Raw genomic sequence first — 19,150 nt, 5'->3', positions numbered from 1 at the left:
GGATTCACTCCCGGTGATCTGCAGGAGGAGCCCAGCCCGGAGTCACCCCACAGAACCTCCAAGTGCCAGAAACTCCCATTCCGGGCGCAGCAGCAGAATATCAGTAGGTTAAGTGGCCTCCGGCAAGTCACCGAAGGGAGTGGCTGCAGTTTGAGAAGGACGTAGTCCATATCATTGAGGCAAAAGCCATGGGAGATGTAGATAGATGACCCCAGACCATGCCAACTTTCATTTGCTACTGAGAGATTCGTCCCAGTGGAGAAGAAAGCCAGCAAAGCTCCCTACACAATGAACCACAGAGTGGCCAAAATATACCAGGTACATCTGGAGCCCCAATGCCTGGCTGGGCAGTCTGCGGGGTGCAAGTGAAGCAGAGAAACCACCACTTGCCGGGTTTCGTAACATCCTCAGAAGTAAAGTTATGACACTGCGCGAGGCAAAAAGGCATAGAAGACGGCGAAGAGAAAGAGCCAAGAGTCGAGCTGCCTTTACTGTGAACCCCCATAGATACACCTAGCTAGGACAGAAGCATAGTGGTCACCTCGCAAGCTCCAAACAAGAGATGGATCTACACCTTCAGAACCTTCTCTGCCACTGAGAGAGGGAGCGGCAGCTAGGACTCCATAGCGCCCTAGTAAATCCTCCTCCTCCTACGTTGAATGCAACTGGAAGGCACTCCAGGAAGCACTCAGAACAGCCAGTGCCAGTTCAGCCCCTAGTCCCAGCGGGGTACCCTACAAGGTATACAAGCACAGCCCTAAGCTCCTCCAGCTACTTTGGAAATTCCTTAGGGTTTATCTGACACAGGGGAAAGGTCGCAGAACAGTGGAGGTGTGTAGAGGGAGTATGGATCCCCAAAGAGGAGAACTCCAAGGGCATTGATCAGTTTAGATCCACGTCACTGTTCAGTGCGGAAGGGAAGATATTGTTCAGTATCGTTTCCCATCACCAGACTGAGTTTCTCCTCAAAAATGGTTACGTTGATACATCCGTACAGAAAGGAGGGATTCCCAGAGTGCCAGGGTGCCTGGATCACACGGATGTGGTTTTCCAGCTGATCAAGGAAGTACGCAAGGGAAAGGGAGAACTAGTGGTACTATGGCTGGGTCTCGACAATGCGTAGGGCCATTACCACAGAAGTTGGTGGAGATCCCCTTGAACCAACATTATGCTCCGAGGAAGATACAGGACCTCATCCTGAACTACTATGGGAATTTCAGGTTGAGAGTCTCCTCAAGAATGACCATATCACGCTGTCAGCGGCCTGAGAAGGGTATGCTAACTGGATGTGCACTCTCAGTGATCCTCTTTGACCTGGTTATGAATATGCTGGTTAAGACAACCCAAGTGGCATGTAGAGGCCCTCTGACTGAACCAGGCAAGCAGCCACCCCTAATCAGAGTCTTCATGGATGACCTCACCATGACAACTACATCAGTCCCTGGTAGTAGACGGATCCTCTAGGGGCTAGAGAGAATCATTGCATGGGCAAGGGTGAGTTTTAAGCCAGAGAAATCCAGGTGTTAAAAGAAAAGCAGACTTGTGGGCAAATTACATTTCTCCTTGAATGCATTGCTGTCCTAACAACTCTCTGAGAAGTCAGTCAAAAGCCTGAGGAAGTCTTTGACTGCAGCCTCAGAGATGTGGCTTCCATCCAGAAGACCATCAAGAAGTCTGGCTCACTAGTATGGACGAGTGAGGCCTACCTAGCAAGATCAAGGCCTGGATCTACCAGCATGATATCCTCTGAATCCTCTGGTCAGTGCTGGTATATGAGGTACCCAAGTCAACAGTTTAGGGTCTTGAAAGAAAAACCAATGGCTACCTTCGAAGATGACTAAGTCTTCCACGTAGCCCGAGCAGCATTGCTCTGTATGAGAGGAGGAGTAAACTACAAATTCCCCTCAGCAGCCTGAATGAGCAGTTTATGGTTGCCCATTTAAGAGAAATTTCTGCTGTATGGATATTCCAGCGACCACAAGGTCTTGCCAGCTGGCATTGAGGTCCAGACAGGCAGGAAGTGGAAGGCTCAGGGTGCAGTGGAGATGTCTGAGTCACATCTGAGGCACAGGGATCTGGTAGGGACAGTGGCATCTGTTCGGGCTTCCCTTCAACCTGTTGCAACAGGGCCAAGGGCAAGGAGGGTTGCAAACTGATCCAGGAAGAGGTGCAAGCAGCAGTCAAGGAAACGTGCACCACCAGGATGGTAGGAGTGGGGCAGCAGGGAGCTCGGACGAGGTGGGAGAGTGCGCTGAAGCAGAAGATCTCCTGGTCCAACATCTGGCAGGCAGAACCCCAGCACACAAAGCTCATAATCCAGGCTATGTACGACATCCTGCCTAGTCCAGCGAACATTTTTGCTTGGGACAAAAGCGAGGCACCATCATGTCCTCTCTGCCTTGGTGGAGGGACCCTGGAACACATCCTCAGTCGCTGCCCAAAAGCCTTGGGAGAAGTCCGCTAACACCTTGCCATGACCAGGTGCTGAAGGGAGTGACAGAAAATATCTCCTTTGTCACTAACAACAGCAAGCAGTTCCACCAACCAAGAAAACCCATAGCCTTTGTCATTGCTGGATACCCACCACAGCATCGGCCCAGATCACCAGCGGGCTTGCTCATCGCGGCGTCTGACTGGTAACTGAAGGTCTATCTTGGCAAGCAACAAAAGTTCCCTGACTTCATCACATCTTCGTCCCTGAGGCCTGACATGGTCATTCTGTCAGATGGTCAAGGCAGAATTGGCAGTGCCTCGGGAAGGATTGTTGAGGCATTTGAGTGTTGGAAGGCTAATTAACAAGAGCTGGTGGGGAATTGCCAAAAACGGGGCTGGAGGGCACAAGGTGAACCTGTACTTTATACTTTATAATTTATTGTCGCCAAACAATTGATACTAGAACGTACAATCATCACAACGATATTTGATTCTGTGCTTCCCGCTCCCTGGATTACAAATATTAAATATTAAAAATAGTAAAAATTAGTAAATATTAAAAATTTAAATTATAAATCAGAAATAGAAAAATGGGAAGTAAGGTAGTGCAAAAAAACCGAGAGGCAGGTCCGGATATTTGGAGGGTACGGCCCAGATCCGGGTCAGGATCCGTTCAGCAGTCTTATCACAGTTGGAAAGAAGCTGTTCCCGAATCTGGCCGTACGAGTCTTCAAGCTCCTGAGCCTTCTCCCGGAGGGAAGAGGGATGAAACGTGTGTTGGCTGGGTGGGTCGTGTCCTTGATTATCCTGGCAGCACTGCTCCGACAGCGTGCGGTGTAAAGTGAGTCCACGGACTGAAGATTGGTTTGTGTGATGTGCTGCGCTGTGTTCACGATCTTCTGCAGCTTCTTTCGGTCTTGGACAGGACAACTTCCATACCAGGTTGTGATGCACCCTAGAAGAATGCTTTCTACGGCGCATCTATAAAAATTAGTGAGGGTTTTAGGGGACAGGCCAAATCTCTTTAGTTTTCTCAGGAAGTAAAGGCGCTGGTGGGCCTTCTTGGCAGTGAACTCCGCTGAGGTGGGATGTAGTGGTTTTGCTGTCTGTTCACTCTGCAGAACCTACCCTCTCTCTGCCATTACGGAAGCTGCTAGAGAAGACCCATTAGGTCCATCACAGAGGCTCCAGGTGGCCGTGGATCAAGAGGTGTGGCCCATGGACCAATGCTGCTGGGACACAAGCCCTAACTGGGTCACCTTGGGCGAGTGTGTCTGATGTTGAAAGGCCCGAAATACCCGATGACCCCAGGTTACATCACTGATGATGTGTCACAGTGTACCTAAGTTGTATGTCAGCAGTATGTATTTGAGGACTGGTGTGTGATGAGTCTCAGTATACATCATTATCATCAGGTGCCGTGCCCAGTTTCAGCTTTGACTGCCATGGCCCACACACTCCTGTTTCGGGTCAAGTGGATCAATTCATTGGTATTCATTTCCAGTTCTCTGGCTGCTGTCTCCATCATCATTTGTCTCGGTCTTCCTCTTGCTTTCTTCCCTTCAATCTTTCCCATAATTACCGTGCATTCTAACTCTTCTTTCCTAATCACATGTCCAATGAAGTTACGTTGCCTTTTCATGATCTCATACATTATTTCCCTTTTTGTGTTTGCTCTGTTCATGACATCCTCGTTAGATATTCGTTTCGTTAGGACCATTGAGTGGCAGGCAGAATTGTTAGATCTCTCCTCTGACATGTTGTGAGACCATCTAACATAATCAGTTCAGTTTTGCTCAGCTGGCAGCCAGTGGGTAGTTTCTTCTGTACTTCTAAGTTTGGTCTGAACCCACAAATGATAGTATACAAGGCGTGGCTTGGAATTACTGACGTATGATACACAATGGTGAAAACTATTGCACTCTAACAGGACTTCTGCATGCTCTTACAATCTTTAACTCTTAAATGGAACACTGATCTCTCTCTCTCTCTCTCTCTCTCTCTCTCTCCCTACAGGTGGTCAATCTTCTTCGCATTTCCTTCTAACTCTAAACATCACTTATTTAGCAAGCCTACCATTTGACATGTCTACATGAAACGCTGTCATAAGAAAGCAGCATCCGTCATCAGAGATCCCCACCACCCAGGTCATGCTCTCTTCTCACTGCTGCCAACAGGTAGAAGATACAAGAGCCTCAGGACTCACACCACCAAGTTCAAGAACGGTTACTACCCCTCAACATTTATGCTCTTGAATGAAAGAGGATGACCACATTCAACTTCACTTGCCCTATCATTGATATGTTCCCACAAACTATGGTCTCACTCTTAATGACTCTGTTACCTCATTATCTCCTGTTCTCATTCTTTATTGCTATTTATTTATATCTGCATTTGCACAGCTTGTTGTCTTCTGCATTTTGGTTGATCTTTCATTGATCCTGTTGTAGTTACTATCCTATAGATTTGCTAAGTATGCCCACAGGAAAATGAATCTCAGGGTTGTATAAGGTGCCATATATGTATTTTGATAATAAAATTTACTTTGAACTTTCAAGTCCAGACCTGGTCCAAACACCTGGTGCTATGAGCAAGAAAAGCTCGCCAGCATCTCCCTGTCTTAGGGGCCTAAAGAAAGTTGGCATGTCCTCTTTGATCTTTGCCGATGCACCATTGAAAACATTCTGTCCAGACGCAAAACATCATGTGGCAACTATTCCGCCCGGGACCATAGCATGTTGTGGCCACAGTTCAGCACACCAGAGGAAGCATCCTCCCCTCCATGGACTGTTTACACTTCTCACTGTCTCAGTAAAGGCTGATTTATACTTCTGCGTCAACTCGACGCCGTAACCTACGCAAGTGGCCTACGCACGTTGTGAGCGTTTATACTTGTGCGTTGGTGTGTCTGCATCGCTCTGCAATTTGGGCACGTCACGCATGCGCACACACCTGCCCGTGCAAGGCTTCATGGTCATGGTAGTCTTTCTCGGGGTAAACAAGTTTAAAGCGAGCGTCTTTTTTCGTAAAAGCGAAATGTGTCCTCCATAATTTCGGAGGTCTGTAAAGCTTTATGTAAAGCATTGCAGCCAGAGTTCCTTCCCTGCCCTTCAGTCACCCAATGGGAAGCTATTGCAGCGTAGGAGGAAATGCGATGCTACCAAGCGGACCCATCACAGTTGTTGCAGTCTGCATTGCCGCGATGCGTAGATACATTTTGGGAGAGGTGCGCGTCAGGCTATGGCGTAGGGATCTGCGTAGGGTTCGTGGCTACGCCGTACCTACGGCGTCGATTTGACGCAGAAGTATAAATCAGCCTTCAAGCAGCCAACATCATCAAAGACCACGCCCGTTCTGGACATTCTGTCTCCCCCCCCCCAACTCCTATTGGACAGAAGACGCACAAGCTTGAAAGGACCCATCAGGCTCAAGGATAGTTTCTATCCCACTGTTATAAAACTATTGATCCACCCCCGGTACGAGAAGATGGACTTTCGGCCCCACAATCCTCATTTAGGCCTTGCACCATATTGTGTACATGCACTGTATTTCCTCCGTAACTGTGACACTTCCTGTGCACTCTGTTAGTGTCTTACCTTCTACTGACTCAATGCACTGTTGTAATGAAGTTATCTGTACAGACAGAATTACAGAAATTGCCCAGGGTCCAGAGAATTTTAATAAGTCATCAGCAAAGCCTCGACTATAACTTCTGCCATTTATTTCAGTATCCTGGGACGCAGTCCATCAGGACCAGAGAACTTGTCTGTCTTTAGGCCCACAAGTTTGTTCAGCACTACCTCTTTATTGATAGCTATTGTATCGAGGTCCTCACCTCCCATCACAGCTATCGCATCTCTCTTTGGCATATTAGATGTGTCTTCCACCATGGAGACTGACACAAAATAGTCATTCAAAGCCTCTGCCATTTCCTCATTACCCAATATTAATTTCCCCTTCTTGTCCTCCAAGGGACCTACATTCACTTTAGCCACCCTTTTCCACTTTATATGATTATAAAAGCTTTTACTATCCATTTTTATATTTTGTACTAGTTTATTTTCACAATCTAGCTTCCCTTTCTCAGTGATACTGTGTTGATTTTTAAAGTTTTCCCAATCTTCCAATTTCCCACTACTCTTGGTGACTTTGTATGCACGAGCTTTTAGTTTAATGTCTTCTTTTATTTCCTTAGTTATCCAAGGCTGGCTCTCCCCACCCTTACTGTCCTTGCTTTTAACTGGGATATACTTTTGTTGAGCAAAAATCTCAGACCTGTTGAACAAGCTCAAGGGCTGAGGCCCCTCGAGCACTGTCTGTTGGATCCCGTTTCCTACCTCTCTCACAGACACAGCCCTCTTGTCCCTGACCACAGACCGAATTTGAGGCAACTAATCTAATGGGTGCAAGTACTACCTGAAACAGCGAATCCAGGTAACGCTCCCCCTCCCTGATGTGCCGCAGTGTTTGAAGCTCAGATTCCAGGTCATCAACTTTGAGCCTGAGTTCCTCGAGCAGCCGACACTTGCTGCAGATGTGGTCACCAGGAACCACACTGGGGTCCACCAGCTCCCGCATCAGGCAGCTACAGCTCATCACCTGATCCTGCATCATCCCTACTTTATTTAATTAGCTGTAATTTAGTGACTTTTTATTCAACCGCTACAAAAGCCTTACTTGCTAATTACTTGTCCCTCTTCTCCAAAGCCTCAGGTCCCCACTCCTACACTGGTCCACTCACACAATGGCCGGTCTGCTTTGACCCTGCATTATTTGCTCCGGCTAGTGAATCGCGGATCAATTGTTCCACCACTAATGCTCCAATTCCCATGAAACGCTCCTTTTTTAAACTCTTCTCCCCAACCTGTGCAAAGCTATCTCTTCGAATCGATTGGTCCCCCACTAATGCGCTGAGCCCCGCGAAACACTCCTTTTTTAAACTCTTCTCCCTGACCTGTGCAATGTTCTCTCTCTCTGCAAATCGATTGGTCTGCCACGAATGCCAGAGTTCATTATCTGCGAGCCATCCCGATTCAAAAATCACCCAAAATATAGGGGGGAAAAAAGGAGCAACCAGGAAAATAGAAGGTGCTGATTAAACCCTGCCCTGGTACCATCGTGGGAGAGGGAGTTAATTCAAACGCAAGGACTTTCCTTTGGGGGCGTCGAGCAAGAGAGAGCGAGATACCGTCACACACAGACCCTCCTGGTAGATGGCGCTGAGCTGTCACTCACCTTCGTACCCGCCACGATGTCATAATTACAGTTTAAACCACACATCTGCCTGTTTGTGGTGTATACTGTCCCTCTCAACTCCCTACCCATTCACCTGTTTGTCTAGATGCCTCTTAAGTGTTGCCATCACATCTGTTTCCTTCACTTCTTCCGGCAGCATGTTCCAGGCATCTAAAAAAAATTGCCCCACACACGCCTTTTAAACTTTCCTGCATGATCTTAAAGCAACGCCATGTAATATTTAACATTTCTACCCAGGTAAGTAGACTCTATCTACACTCACTATGCCTGTCATAATTTTATATACTTTTTATCATGTCACCCCTCAGCATCTGATGCTTCATCAACCTCCCTTTATACCTAATAATCTCCAATGTAGGCGACATCCTGGTGAACTTTAAATTCCTCGGTGTTGTTATTTTGGGAAAGCTGTTCTCAGCCCAGCGGATAAGTGCACTTACAATAAAAGCACCGCCTACCCTCTACTTCCTTAGGAGATGGAGTTTCATCATGACATCTTAAACTTTGACAAACTTCTTCCAATGTGCCGTGGGGAGTGTGTTGACCAGCTGCATCAAAGCCTGGTATGGAAACACCAATTCCCTTGAGTGGAAAATCCTACAAAACGAAGTTGATATGGCCCAGTCTATCATGGGTAAAGCTCTCCCTACCACTGAGCACATCCACAAGAAATGCTGTCGTAGGAAAGCAGCATCCATCACCGGGGCAGGCTCTCTTCTCATTGCTGGCATCAGGAAGAAGGTACAGGAGCCTCCGGATTCACACTACTAAGTTCAGGAACAGTTAGTTATTAACCCTCAGCCATTCGGCTCCTGAACCAAAGGGATAACTTCATTTGGCTCATCACTGAACTGTTCCCACAACTAATGGACTGACTTTCAAGGACTCTTCATCTCATGCTCTCAATATTTATTTGTTTGTTTTATTCTTTATTCTTTCATTTTTATTTGCACAGTTTATTGTCTTTTGCACACTGATCAAGCACCCAGGTTGGTACGGTCTTTCATTAATTCGATTATGGTTATTACTCTACAGATTTATTGAGTATGCTAAACTAAATTAGATTGTATATGGTGACACATATGTATTTTAATAGTAAATTTACTTTGAACTTTGATTTACTTTTGAACTTTGAATCTCTTCTGCACCTCTCCTAATATTCCACATTCTTCTAGCAGTGTGGTGACCAGAACAGCACATAGTATTTTTAGTTTTATACTGTCGCAACATGATTTCTCAGGTTTTGTGCTCAATACCCCAACTGATGAAAGCAAGCATGCCCTGCCAGCCTACCTCTTAGTGTTGCCACTTCTGGGAAGCTATGAACTTGCACCCCAAGATCCCACCGTTAAGTTTAATTCTAAATTTGCAGATTGACTCAATGCAAGTGAGCAGCTTACTAATATCTTAACACTCCTATTATGGAGCTATAATCTGTGGAGCCCGTGTTTTGGATAGAGGGATGGGATTGCTCTAACTGGAGGAAATGGTAGTGATAGAGAAAGTCAAGCCTATGGAATAATGGAAATGCAAGGATGAGAATTTTTAAATTGTTGTCTGGGAGCCTGTGGAAAATGTGTGGTTGGCAAAGTTGAGAAGAGAGATATTTTTTAATTGTACTCTGAGTTTGTAATGCATTTTTTCCCGAAGAAGATTATTGTACCTTTGCGAGGGAGAGATTTTGAGAGTTCATGTATGTGGTACGTGAAACAAATTCTCTGTAGTTCCGACGACGGCCCAGCATGTTCTGTTGGTGTTCTGGGCCATCATTGCCTTCATATTGAAATGGTTACCAGTGTGTTGTGTGAATTTGTTGTCCAGGCAGAACTCCGGCAGCAGGAAGAGGTTATGCAGAAGGAACGCCGGGAACGGGAAAAGATACTCAATGAGTACAAGAAGCTCGCCGAAGAAAAGAGAGCACAAGTGGAGCGTGCAGAGAGACAAGTAAGAATCACACCACATTTTTCTTTAATCAATGCCGCTGATGATGAATTTATTAGAATCACAGATTGATTCCAACATGAAGGCTATTTGTCTGTTGTGTTTTACCAGCTTTTGTGACAGCAGTCTAACTTATCCCACTCTCCAAACTCTCCCCATAGCCCTGAAAATTGCTTCCTTTTGAGTATCCTGCTCTCTTTTAAACTGTAAAGGTCATCGAATAAACTCTTCTAGGGCTTCCGGCCAGTTACAGGTATCGATTTTAACCAATAATTCAATGACAAACTCTACCAGCTTCATCAGCGATGAAGCCCGGGAAGAGTTTATTTGTCATTTACACTGGGAAAGCACCAGATCCTGTAAAGGTAGTGGAAAGAGTACAGACGAGATTTACCAGGATGCTGCCTGGTTTAGAGAGTATGCATTATGATCAGAGATTAAGGGAGCTAGGGCTTTACTCTTTGGAGAGAAGGAGGATGAGAGGAGACATGATAGAGGTGTACAAGATATTAAGAGGAATAGATAGAGTGGATAGCCAGCGCTCTTCCCCAGGGCACCACTGCTCAATACAAGAGGACATGGCTTTAAGATAAGGGATGGGAAGTTCAAGGGGGATATTAGAGGAAGGTTTTTCACTCAGAGAGTGGTTGGTGCATGGAATGCACTGCCTGAGTCAGTGGTGGAGGCAGATACACTCATGAAGTTTAAGAGACTACTAGACAGGTATATGGAGGAATTTAAGGTTGGGGGGGGATATGAGAGGCAGGGTTTGAGGGTCGGCACAACATTGTGGGCCGAAGGGCCTGTAATGTGCTGCACTATTCTATGTTCTATGTTTAATGCAAGCTCCCAGAAATAAACTTCAATATTCCCAGACAGGACACTATTCCTGAAGATGGAATCATTGACACGCACCACAATTTAAGCGAAGGAACCTCACTTTCCTGGAGCAGATCCCACTGGACTGAACTGTTTCGCTGTCATTGGCCCTAAGGGATCATATACTCTGATTGCTTTGACCCTATTGATTGGTGCAGCTTGATGTCGTGCTTTGCTCTGACTGATTCAGAGTCTAGGGAACACTAAGAGAATAAACTGCTGTCCATTGATCCCATGTGGAGCAGCGGCACTGTGGCCTAGTAAAGTAGACAGAAGCTCCAGTGATGGCATATCGTGAAACATGACCTATAGTTAGTACGGTTGAAGAACTCCTCTAATATCTGAGGTGACGATAAACTGTTTCTGCTGTGGCTCCCTCAGGCATTACGAGCAACTACTCATTCAGATGAGCTGCACTATGAGAGACCAGGAACTGAGGACACTGCAGCTGAGGAAAGGTCCAACAACACACTAGGAGAATCCTTCCAATGGATCAAAGCGGTTACTGGTGTTACTGACGTCCAGGTGAGGTGTCCGGGCCCCTTGGGGAGAGGGTGATCTGAAAAATCGATCAGTCATTATGTATTGGTTAAGATAGGGTAATCAGTGTTGAGCCAATCCTCAATGTCTAGAGATTTGGAAAGTGACTGAACATTAATAAAATCACTTTCTTAAAATAATAATGACACAATGTGATTCTGCTGCTTTATCTGAACTCAAAGGGGAAACCCAGGAGCTGAAGCAAACAAAAGAAGGTTTCCTGTTAGTTTATGGGCAATATGCGTGTTCATGTAGTTGGCTTGATGAGAGAAAATATTACAGGACACCAGTAAATCTTAGGCCAGTCTACCAGACTCAGGATGAAAGTGTAAGTGATTGTTGCCGTAGAGCATGATGTTGGGAGTTTGAGAGCTAGAGTTAAAATGTACAGTATATTTTAGGTTTTCTGGTTTTACTGTTGAATTTAGGACATAACGAAACACTACATAACGCAGAGCGATACTTTGAAGCATTTGCAGCAACTGGAGCTGGACAATAGGAAACAGTTGGTACAATTGGAGGAGGAGAAAGCGAGGCTGAAAGAAGAGTATGAGCATCTGAAATATTCTGGTGAAAACAAACTCTCCAGGTATGAAGAATGCAGAATATGTAGATTACATTTCTGTTCTCCTTATCCATATCCTCACATATTACCAACAGGAGCCCTTTGTATCAAATTCAGCAGTAATTAAGACTGTGACTGTCCCAAATGCATATAACCAATTCCTCCCCAGGTCTCTTAATACTTTTGCTTAACCAAAAAATTGTGTATCTAATTAACAATTGACCTAGCCATAATTAATGCTTGTGGAAGAGACATCCTACTTTCTTCCATCCTTGCAGGAGGGTTTCCCTGCATTACTTGGCTGTAGTTTGTAGAACATGCCTCCTAGTCTTAGACTCTCCAACCGGGGGACTGTAATTTCCAGCTCAACATCTAATTATTTTTTATTAGTAGCTTTGAAGCTTCCATAATCTTCGATGAGTAGCAGCATCATGATGTTTCTGGTGTAACACCAGTAAATTTATTCCATGTTCTTCCAAAGCTGTGGTGCCCCAAGTATTCCAACTATAGTTTAATAAGGACTTTACACTCAGTGGCCACTTTATTAGGTACCACCTGCACCCAGTAAAGTGGCTACTGAGTTTATGTTTGTGGTCTTCTTCTGCTGTAGCCCACCCACTTCAAGGTTCAAGATGTTCTTCTGCACACCACTGTTATAATGCATGGTTACTTGAGTTACTGTGTCCTTCCTGCCAGCCTGAACCAGTCTGACCATTCTCCTCTGACCTCTCTCATTAACAAGGTGTTTTCACCCACAGAACTACCACTCACTAGATGTTTTTTTTTGTTTTCCGCACCATTCTCAATAAACTCGAGAAACTATTATGCGTGAAAATCCCAGGAGATCAATTTCTGAGATACTCAAACCACCCCGTCTGGCATCAACAATCATTCATTGGTCAAAGTCATTTGGATCGCGCTTATTCCCCATTCTGATGTTTGACTTAAACAAGAACTGAACCCCTTGACCACGTCGGCAAGCTTTTATGCATTGAGTTGCTGCCACACGATTGGCTGATTATATATTTGCATTAGCGAGCACGTGTACTGAATAAAGAGACCACTGAATGTATATAGTTAAGTATAACTTTTATCTCCTTATATTCCAGATAAAGATTTCTTTCACCTTTGTAATTTTAAAATAATTTCTTTGCCAGTTAGCTTAGTATCAAATTATTGGGAAAGAATTCCTGAGTCTTGGTGTAAATCATTATTTGGAATAGTACCAATTAATTAAGGTTAATTGCTGTGAACTTGTTAAGAGAAAGTCATGCCTGACTAATATCTAAGTTTTATGAGGTATTGGTAATACTTTGATACTATATCCGCATGGACCTTAACAAGGTGTTTGACAACATTCCATATGTCTCACCAGAAAAGTAAAAATCCATCCAATCCAAGGGAAGCTGACAAATTGGTCCAAAATTTGGTATAGACTACAGTCAACAGAGTTGTAGTAACTGAAATAATGCCGTGTGAATTCACAGTCTAAGGACTAAAATGCTTATCCTTCTAGTATAATTCAATGAATTAGATTTTTGATATGTGAGGTATGGCCTCAGTGCCGAAGTTGATAAAACCCCTTGCATTGTGAGTAACCCATGTTTGCTGTTCTGTCGCCAATTTATTGAGATACAGTGCAGATGCTGTCCAGCAATCCCCCAATTTAATCCAAGCCTAATCACGGGACAATTTACAATGACCAATTAACCTGCTAACCGACTGTGTGAGGAAACCGGAGCACCCGGAGGAAACCCAGGGGGTCACAGGAAGAACGTACAAACTCCTTACAGGCAGCAGTGGGAATTGCGGGTTGTCTGCACTGTAAAGCGTTGTGCTAACCTCTATGCTGCCGTGTCACACCAAATTTTACCTAACATGGTGTCTTCACCTTAAAATCTGGCTCCCGATTAGGAGGCAAGGACTTCCCGATTGGGAGAAAAAAAGAACCAGTTTTGTGGTTGTAATAGGACCAAAATGGAAACTGCACTATTCCATGAATTGAACACGAAGTGACTGATGGTGTAGGCAGGTAGGGAAGTTGTGATGTTCCAGTACTAAAATCTCGTCCTCTATCCACTTGATAATCTCCTCCCACAAAAAGAGCTTGGTGTAAAGTATCTGCATATGGTCATAGCCAAACTGAGAGTAACTAGGCTTCACTGCTCAGGAAGCCAGAGGCTCCAATAATTGTATTTTGATGCCTTGAAACAGGGCACTGAGGTTAATTCACTTAACCTTAGAGATTATATTCGAAAATGACATGGCTTTCGATAGCCCCAGGAAGCAAAAACAGGCATTTTCAGCCTCTGGGAACACCACTGGACAAATTACATCCACTATACTGTAAATTCCAATGATTTTTCTATGTCTCGGTCACATTTTAATGACCTTGATACATAAAGTGCCACCAGCTCTCCTTGGAAATTCATTGGTTCTTGTTTCACACCATATTGAAAGTACTCTTAATTTTTTTGTAAGTCAAAACTGAGTAAGTTGACATTTGCCGCAATGATATCCATTTGTCACAGTTTCACCCAATCAGCCGACCCCCCCTTGCGTTTTGTGCAGCCGTCCGTGTTGCTAACGGGGTCACTTTGCATTACTGGTAAACTCAGATTGGATACCTGGCTTTCTATCCTATCAAATGTAATCTATAAACATGCTGAGTTAACATGACCTACCAATTGAGTACCTGTCGCTATCTGTCCTCTGAGCTTTCTACTGTTTAGCCAACCGAGTGAAGGATTGCCTTCAGTTCCATGAGGTTTCACTTTGGAAAATCCTGGGAACTACAGACCAGTGAGTCTCATGTCAGTTGTAGGGAAATTGCTGGAAATCCTTAGGGATAGGATACACGAACACTTGGAAACCCATGGGCTAATTAGGGAGAGCCCGCTTTGTTCGGGGCAAATCGTGTCTTACCGATTTGATTGAGTTTTTTGAGAAGGTGGCAAGAGAGATTGATGAGCGTAGGGCAGTGGATGTTGTCTATATTGAGTTTAGTAAGTTGTTTGACAAAATCTCTCATGGAGGTAAATCCAGATTAGGATGTATGGAGTCTGCGGCAAGTTGGCTGTTTGGATCCAGAACTGGCTTGCACATAGAAGCACAAGGGTAGTGGTTGAAGACCATAAGACAAAGGAGCAGAAGTCGGCCATTCGGCCCATCGAGTCTGCTCCACCATTTTAGGGACTAACTCGCGCTGGAGGTCTGTATTTAGTGGTGTTCCACAGGGACCTGTGCTGGGACCGCTGCTGTCTGTGATGTATATGAATGACCTGGACGAAAATGCAGATGGGTGGGTTAGGAAATGTGCAGATGGCACCAAGATCGGTGGAGTTGTGAATAGTGCAGAAGACTGGCAAAGAATACAGTGTGGTATAGATCAAGTAAAGTCAAGTCACTTTTTATTGTCACTTCGATCATAACTGCTGGTACAGTACACAGTAAAAAAGAGACAACGTTTTTCAGGACCATGGTGCTACATGAAACAATACAAAAACTACACTGAAATACGTAAAAACAACACAAAAACTACACTAGACTACAGACCTACCCAGGACTGCATAAAGTGCACAAAACAGTGCAGGCTTTACAATAAATAATAAACAAGACAATAGGCACAGTAGAGGGCAGTAGGTTGGTGTCAGTCCAGGCTCTGGGTATTGAGGAGTCTGATGGCCTGGGGGAAGAAACTGTTACATAGTCTGGTCGTGAGAGCCCGAATGCTTTGGCTTCTTGCCAGGTGGCAAGAGGGAGAAGAGTTTGTATGAGGGGTGCGTGGGGTCCTTCCATAATGCTGTTTGCTTTGCGGATGCAGCGTGTGGTGTAAATGTCTGTAATGGCGGGAAGAGAGACCCTGACTGTCTTCTCAGCTGACCTCACTATCCGCTGCAGGGTCTTGCGATCCGAGATGGTGCAATTCCCGAACCAGGCAGTGATGCAGCTGCTCAGGATGCTCTCAATACATCCTCTGTAGAATGTGGTGAGGATGGGGGGTGGGAGATGGACTTTTCTCAGCCTTCGCGGAAAGTAGAGACGCTGCTGGGCTTTCTTTGCTATGGAGCTGGTGTTGAGGGGCCAGGTGAGATTCTCCGCCAGGTGAACACCAAGAAATTTGGTGCTCTTAACGATCTCTACGGAGGAGTCGTCGATGTTCAGTGGAGGGTGGTCGCTCCATGTCCTCCTGAAGTCAACAACCATCTTTTTTGTTTTGTTCACATTCAGAGACAGGTTGTTGGCTCTGCACCAGTCCGTTAGCCACTGCACCGCCTCCCTGTATACCGACTCGTTGTTCTTGCTGATGAGACCCACCACGGTCGTGTCATCGGCGAACTTGATGATGTGGTTCGAGCTGTGTGTTGCAGCACAGTCGTGGGTCAGCAGAGTGAACAGCAGTGGACTGAGCACACAGCCCTGGGGGGCCCCCGTGCTCAGTGTGATGGTGTTGGAGATGCTGCTTTTAATCCGGACTGACTGAGGTCTCCCAGTTGCAGAGGGAGGTGTTCAGGCCCAGCAGGCTCAGCTTTCCAATCAGTTTCTGAGGAATGATTGTGTTGAATGCTGAACTGAAGTCTATGAACAAGTTTCGAACGTACATGTCTGTTTTGTCCAGGTGGGTTAGGGCCAGTCGGAGAGTGATGGCAATGGCATCGTCTGTTGAATGGTTGGGACGGTACGTGAACTGCAGGGGTCCAGTGAGGGGGGGCAGCAGGGTCTTGATGTGTCTCATGACGAGCCTCTCGAAACACTTCATGATGATGGATGTGAGTGCGACGGGACGATAGTCGTTGAGGCAGGACACTGAAGACTTCTTCGGCTCGGGGACTATAGTGGTGGCCTTGAAGCACGTAGGAACGACAGCGCTGCTCAGGGAGATGTTAAAGACATCAGTGAGGATCTGTGCTAGCTGGTCTGCACATCCTCTAAGCACTCTGCCAGGAATATTGTCTGGTCCAGCAGCCTTCCATGGGTTGACCCTGCACAGGGTTCTCCTCACATCGGCCATGGTAAGACACAGCACCTGGTTGTCTGGAGGAAGGGTGGTCTTCCTCGCCGCCACATCACTTTCCGCCTCAAAGTGAGCATAGAAGTCATTCAACGCATCTGGGAGGGAGACATCACCAGCACAGACAGGTGGTGTTGTCTTGTAGTTGGTGATGTCCTGAATGCCCTTCCACATGCGCCGCGTGTCACTGCTGTCCTGGAAGATCAGTTGCAGATATGGGCTGAGAAATGGCAGATGGAGTTTAACCCAGATACACGTGAGGCGCTGCGCCTTGGTAGGGCAAATGCAAGGAGACAGTACACCATTAAGGGCAAGATCCTTAATAACATTGCAGAATTTGGGGTTCAAGTTCATAGCTCCAAGAAAATGGCTACATGGATTGATAGGGTGGTTACGAAGGCTTATGGAATGCTTGATTTTATTTTTTGAGGCACTGAGTTAAAAAAATCAAGAGGTTATGTTACAACTTTATAGAACTCTGGTTAGGCCACATCTGGAGTACTGCGTACAGTTCTGGTCACCCCACCATAGTATGGATGCTGAGGATTTGGCAAGGATGCAGAAGAGGTCTACTAGGATGCTGACATGAGAGAACCATAGAACCATAGAAACTACAGCACAGAAACAGGCCTTTTGGCCCTTCTTGGCTGTGCCGAACCATTTTCTGCCAAGTCCCACTGACCTGCACAGGGACCATTTCCCTCCATACACCTCCCATCCGTGTATCTGTCCAATTTATTCTTAAATGTTAAAAAAGAACCCGCATTTACCACCTCGTCTGGCAGCTCATTCCATACTCCCACCACTCTCTGTGTGAAGAAGCCCCCCCTGGACAAACTTGGGTTGTTTCCTTTGGGGTGTCAAGGCTGAGGGGAGAACTGATAGAGATCTGTAAGATTTTGAGAGGCATAGATAGAGTGGACAGAGATTATCTGTTTCTCAGTGTTGAAATATCTAATTCCAGGGGGCATGCATTGAAGGTGAGAGGGATTTCAAAGGGGATGTGAGGGGTAAGTTTTTTACTGGGAGTCACGGATGCCTGGAATGCACTGCGTGATAAGGTGGTAGAGGCAAATACAGTAGGGGCCTTTAAGAGATGTTTGGATAAGCACATGGATCTGAGGAAGATGGGGATATGGACATGGTGCAGGTAGAAGGGATTAGTTTTAGGGAGTTTTTGATTTACGTTTTCGTTGGCTCGGCACAACATTGAAAGACTGAAGGGCCTGTTTCTGTTCCAGATTCTAACCGTCATGACAAACTTTGACAAACAGTTTTAAAAGGTAAACATTTGGATAAATATGCATAAATATCATCCACAGACATTCCCTTATCCACTATTTCAGTTAGTTCTTCAAAAAAAATTCAATCAGGTCTGTCTCTGAATGAAAATAAAATTCCAGGTCCTCTATCCTTAGTAATGCTCTGGCATTCACTGAAACAGAAATTAGGCTGTATTTCCCCTGCTTGCCTTTCCAAGATAGCAGTTTTTGTCTCCATCAGATCTTAAAGAGCCCACATATTTGTTAGAAAATTGTCTGCACATTTTGACAACTGGTGTAAAAAACCTATCACACACCAATTTATAGAATTTACTTCAGGTTTTTTAATAGTTTTAGTGTCATAGAAAAGTATAGCAGAGAAACAGGCCTTTTGGCCCATCTAGCCTGTGCCGAACCATTTAAACTACCTACTCCCATTGACCAGCAACGAGACCATAGGCCTCCATACCCCTACTATCCAGGTACTTATCCAAACTTCTCTTAAACATTGAAATCGAGCTTGCATGCACCACCTGCACTGGCAGCTCGTTCGACATTCTCACAACCACCTGAGTGAAGAACTTTCTCCTCATGTTCCCCTTAAACTTTTCAGCTTTCACCCTTAACCCATGACCTCTAGTTGTAGTCCCACCCCCCACTGTGGTAAACCATATGTATGTTGTAACTGGGTTAACTGTCTGGACACGCCCCTCTGCTGACTGCCCCTGTGGCTCCTCCCACAGAGTCCTGTATAAAGGTGTTTCGCCTTGCCCCTCCCCCTCAGTCCGGGGGCAGACACTCACCATGGAGGTCATATTGTACAGCGAATAAAAGCCTTCTGGTATTTTACCTAACCTCAGTCTTTTGGAATTATTGAAGGTGCTTCAATTTTATTCGCTGTACATTTTAAAGCATGGAACATGTACTGAGACCCGACAAATTAGACCTCGATCCGCAAACACCTGAAGCTGGAAACGCTTTCGAACTCTGGCTGGCCTGCTTCGAAGCGTACCTAGAGGAGATTAAAGCGACCGACCCCGTAGCGAAGCGCAGAGTTCTACTCCCCAGGGTCAGTCCACGGGTCTATTCGCTGATCAGAGACCAGCCGAGCTACGATGACGCAATGAGCGCCCTCAAAGGCCAATACCTGTGGCCGATAAACAGCATCTATGCTCGGCACCGCTTAGCGACATGGCAACAATGGCCCGGGGAATCAAGTGCTGAGTTTGTCTGAGCCCTACAGACACTCGTGCGGGCCTGCAA

At 45.6% G+C, this 19,150-nt stretch overlaps 1 protein-coding gene across 2 annotated transcripts in view; it reads left to right on the top strand.

Moving 5' to 3' along the window:
- Window positions 1–19,150, top strand: part of odad3 (outer dynein arm docking complex subunit 3) — a 71,207-nt gene that overhangs the window by 38,858 nt on the left and 13,199 nt on the right. For both annotated transcript variants that reach the window (XM_063035572.1, XM_063035571.1), the window contains exons 7-9: window positions 9,511–9,633; window positions 10,891–11,034; window positions 11,478–11,638. In XM_063035572.1, coding sequence (XP_062891642.1) covers window positions 9,511–9,633; window positions 10,891–11,034; window positions 11,478–11,638 — 428 coding nt within the window. The remainder of the gene's footprint in view (window positions 1–9,510; window positions 9,634–10,890; window positions 11,035–11,477; window positions 11,639–19,150) is intronic.

The sequence above is a fragment of the Mobula hypostoma genome, chromosome 29, assembly GCF_963921235.1.
Source record: "Mobula hypostoma chromosome 29, sMobHyp1.1, whole genome shotgun sequence".
NCBI lineage: Eukaryota > Metazoa > Chordata > Chondrichthyes > Myliobatiformes > Myliobatidae > Mobula > Mobula hypostoma.
The sequence above is the reverse complement of the archived record's forward strand: the minus strand, read 5'-3'. Positions and strand labels throughout refer to the sequence as shown.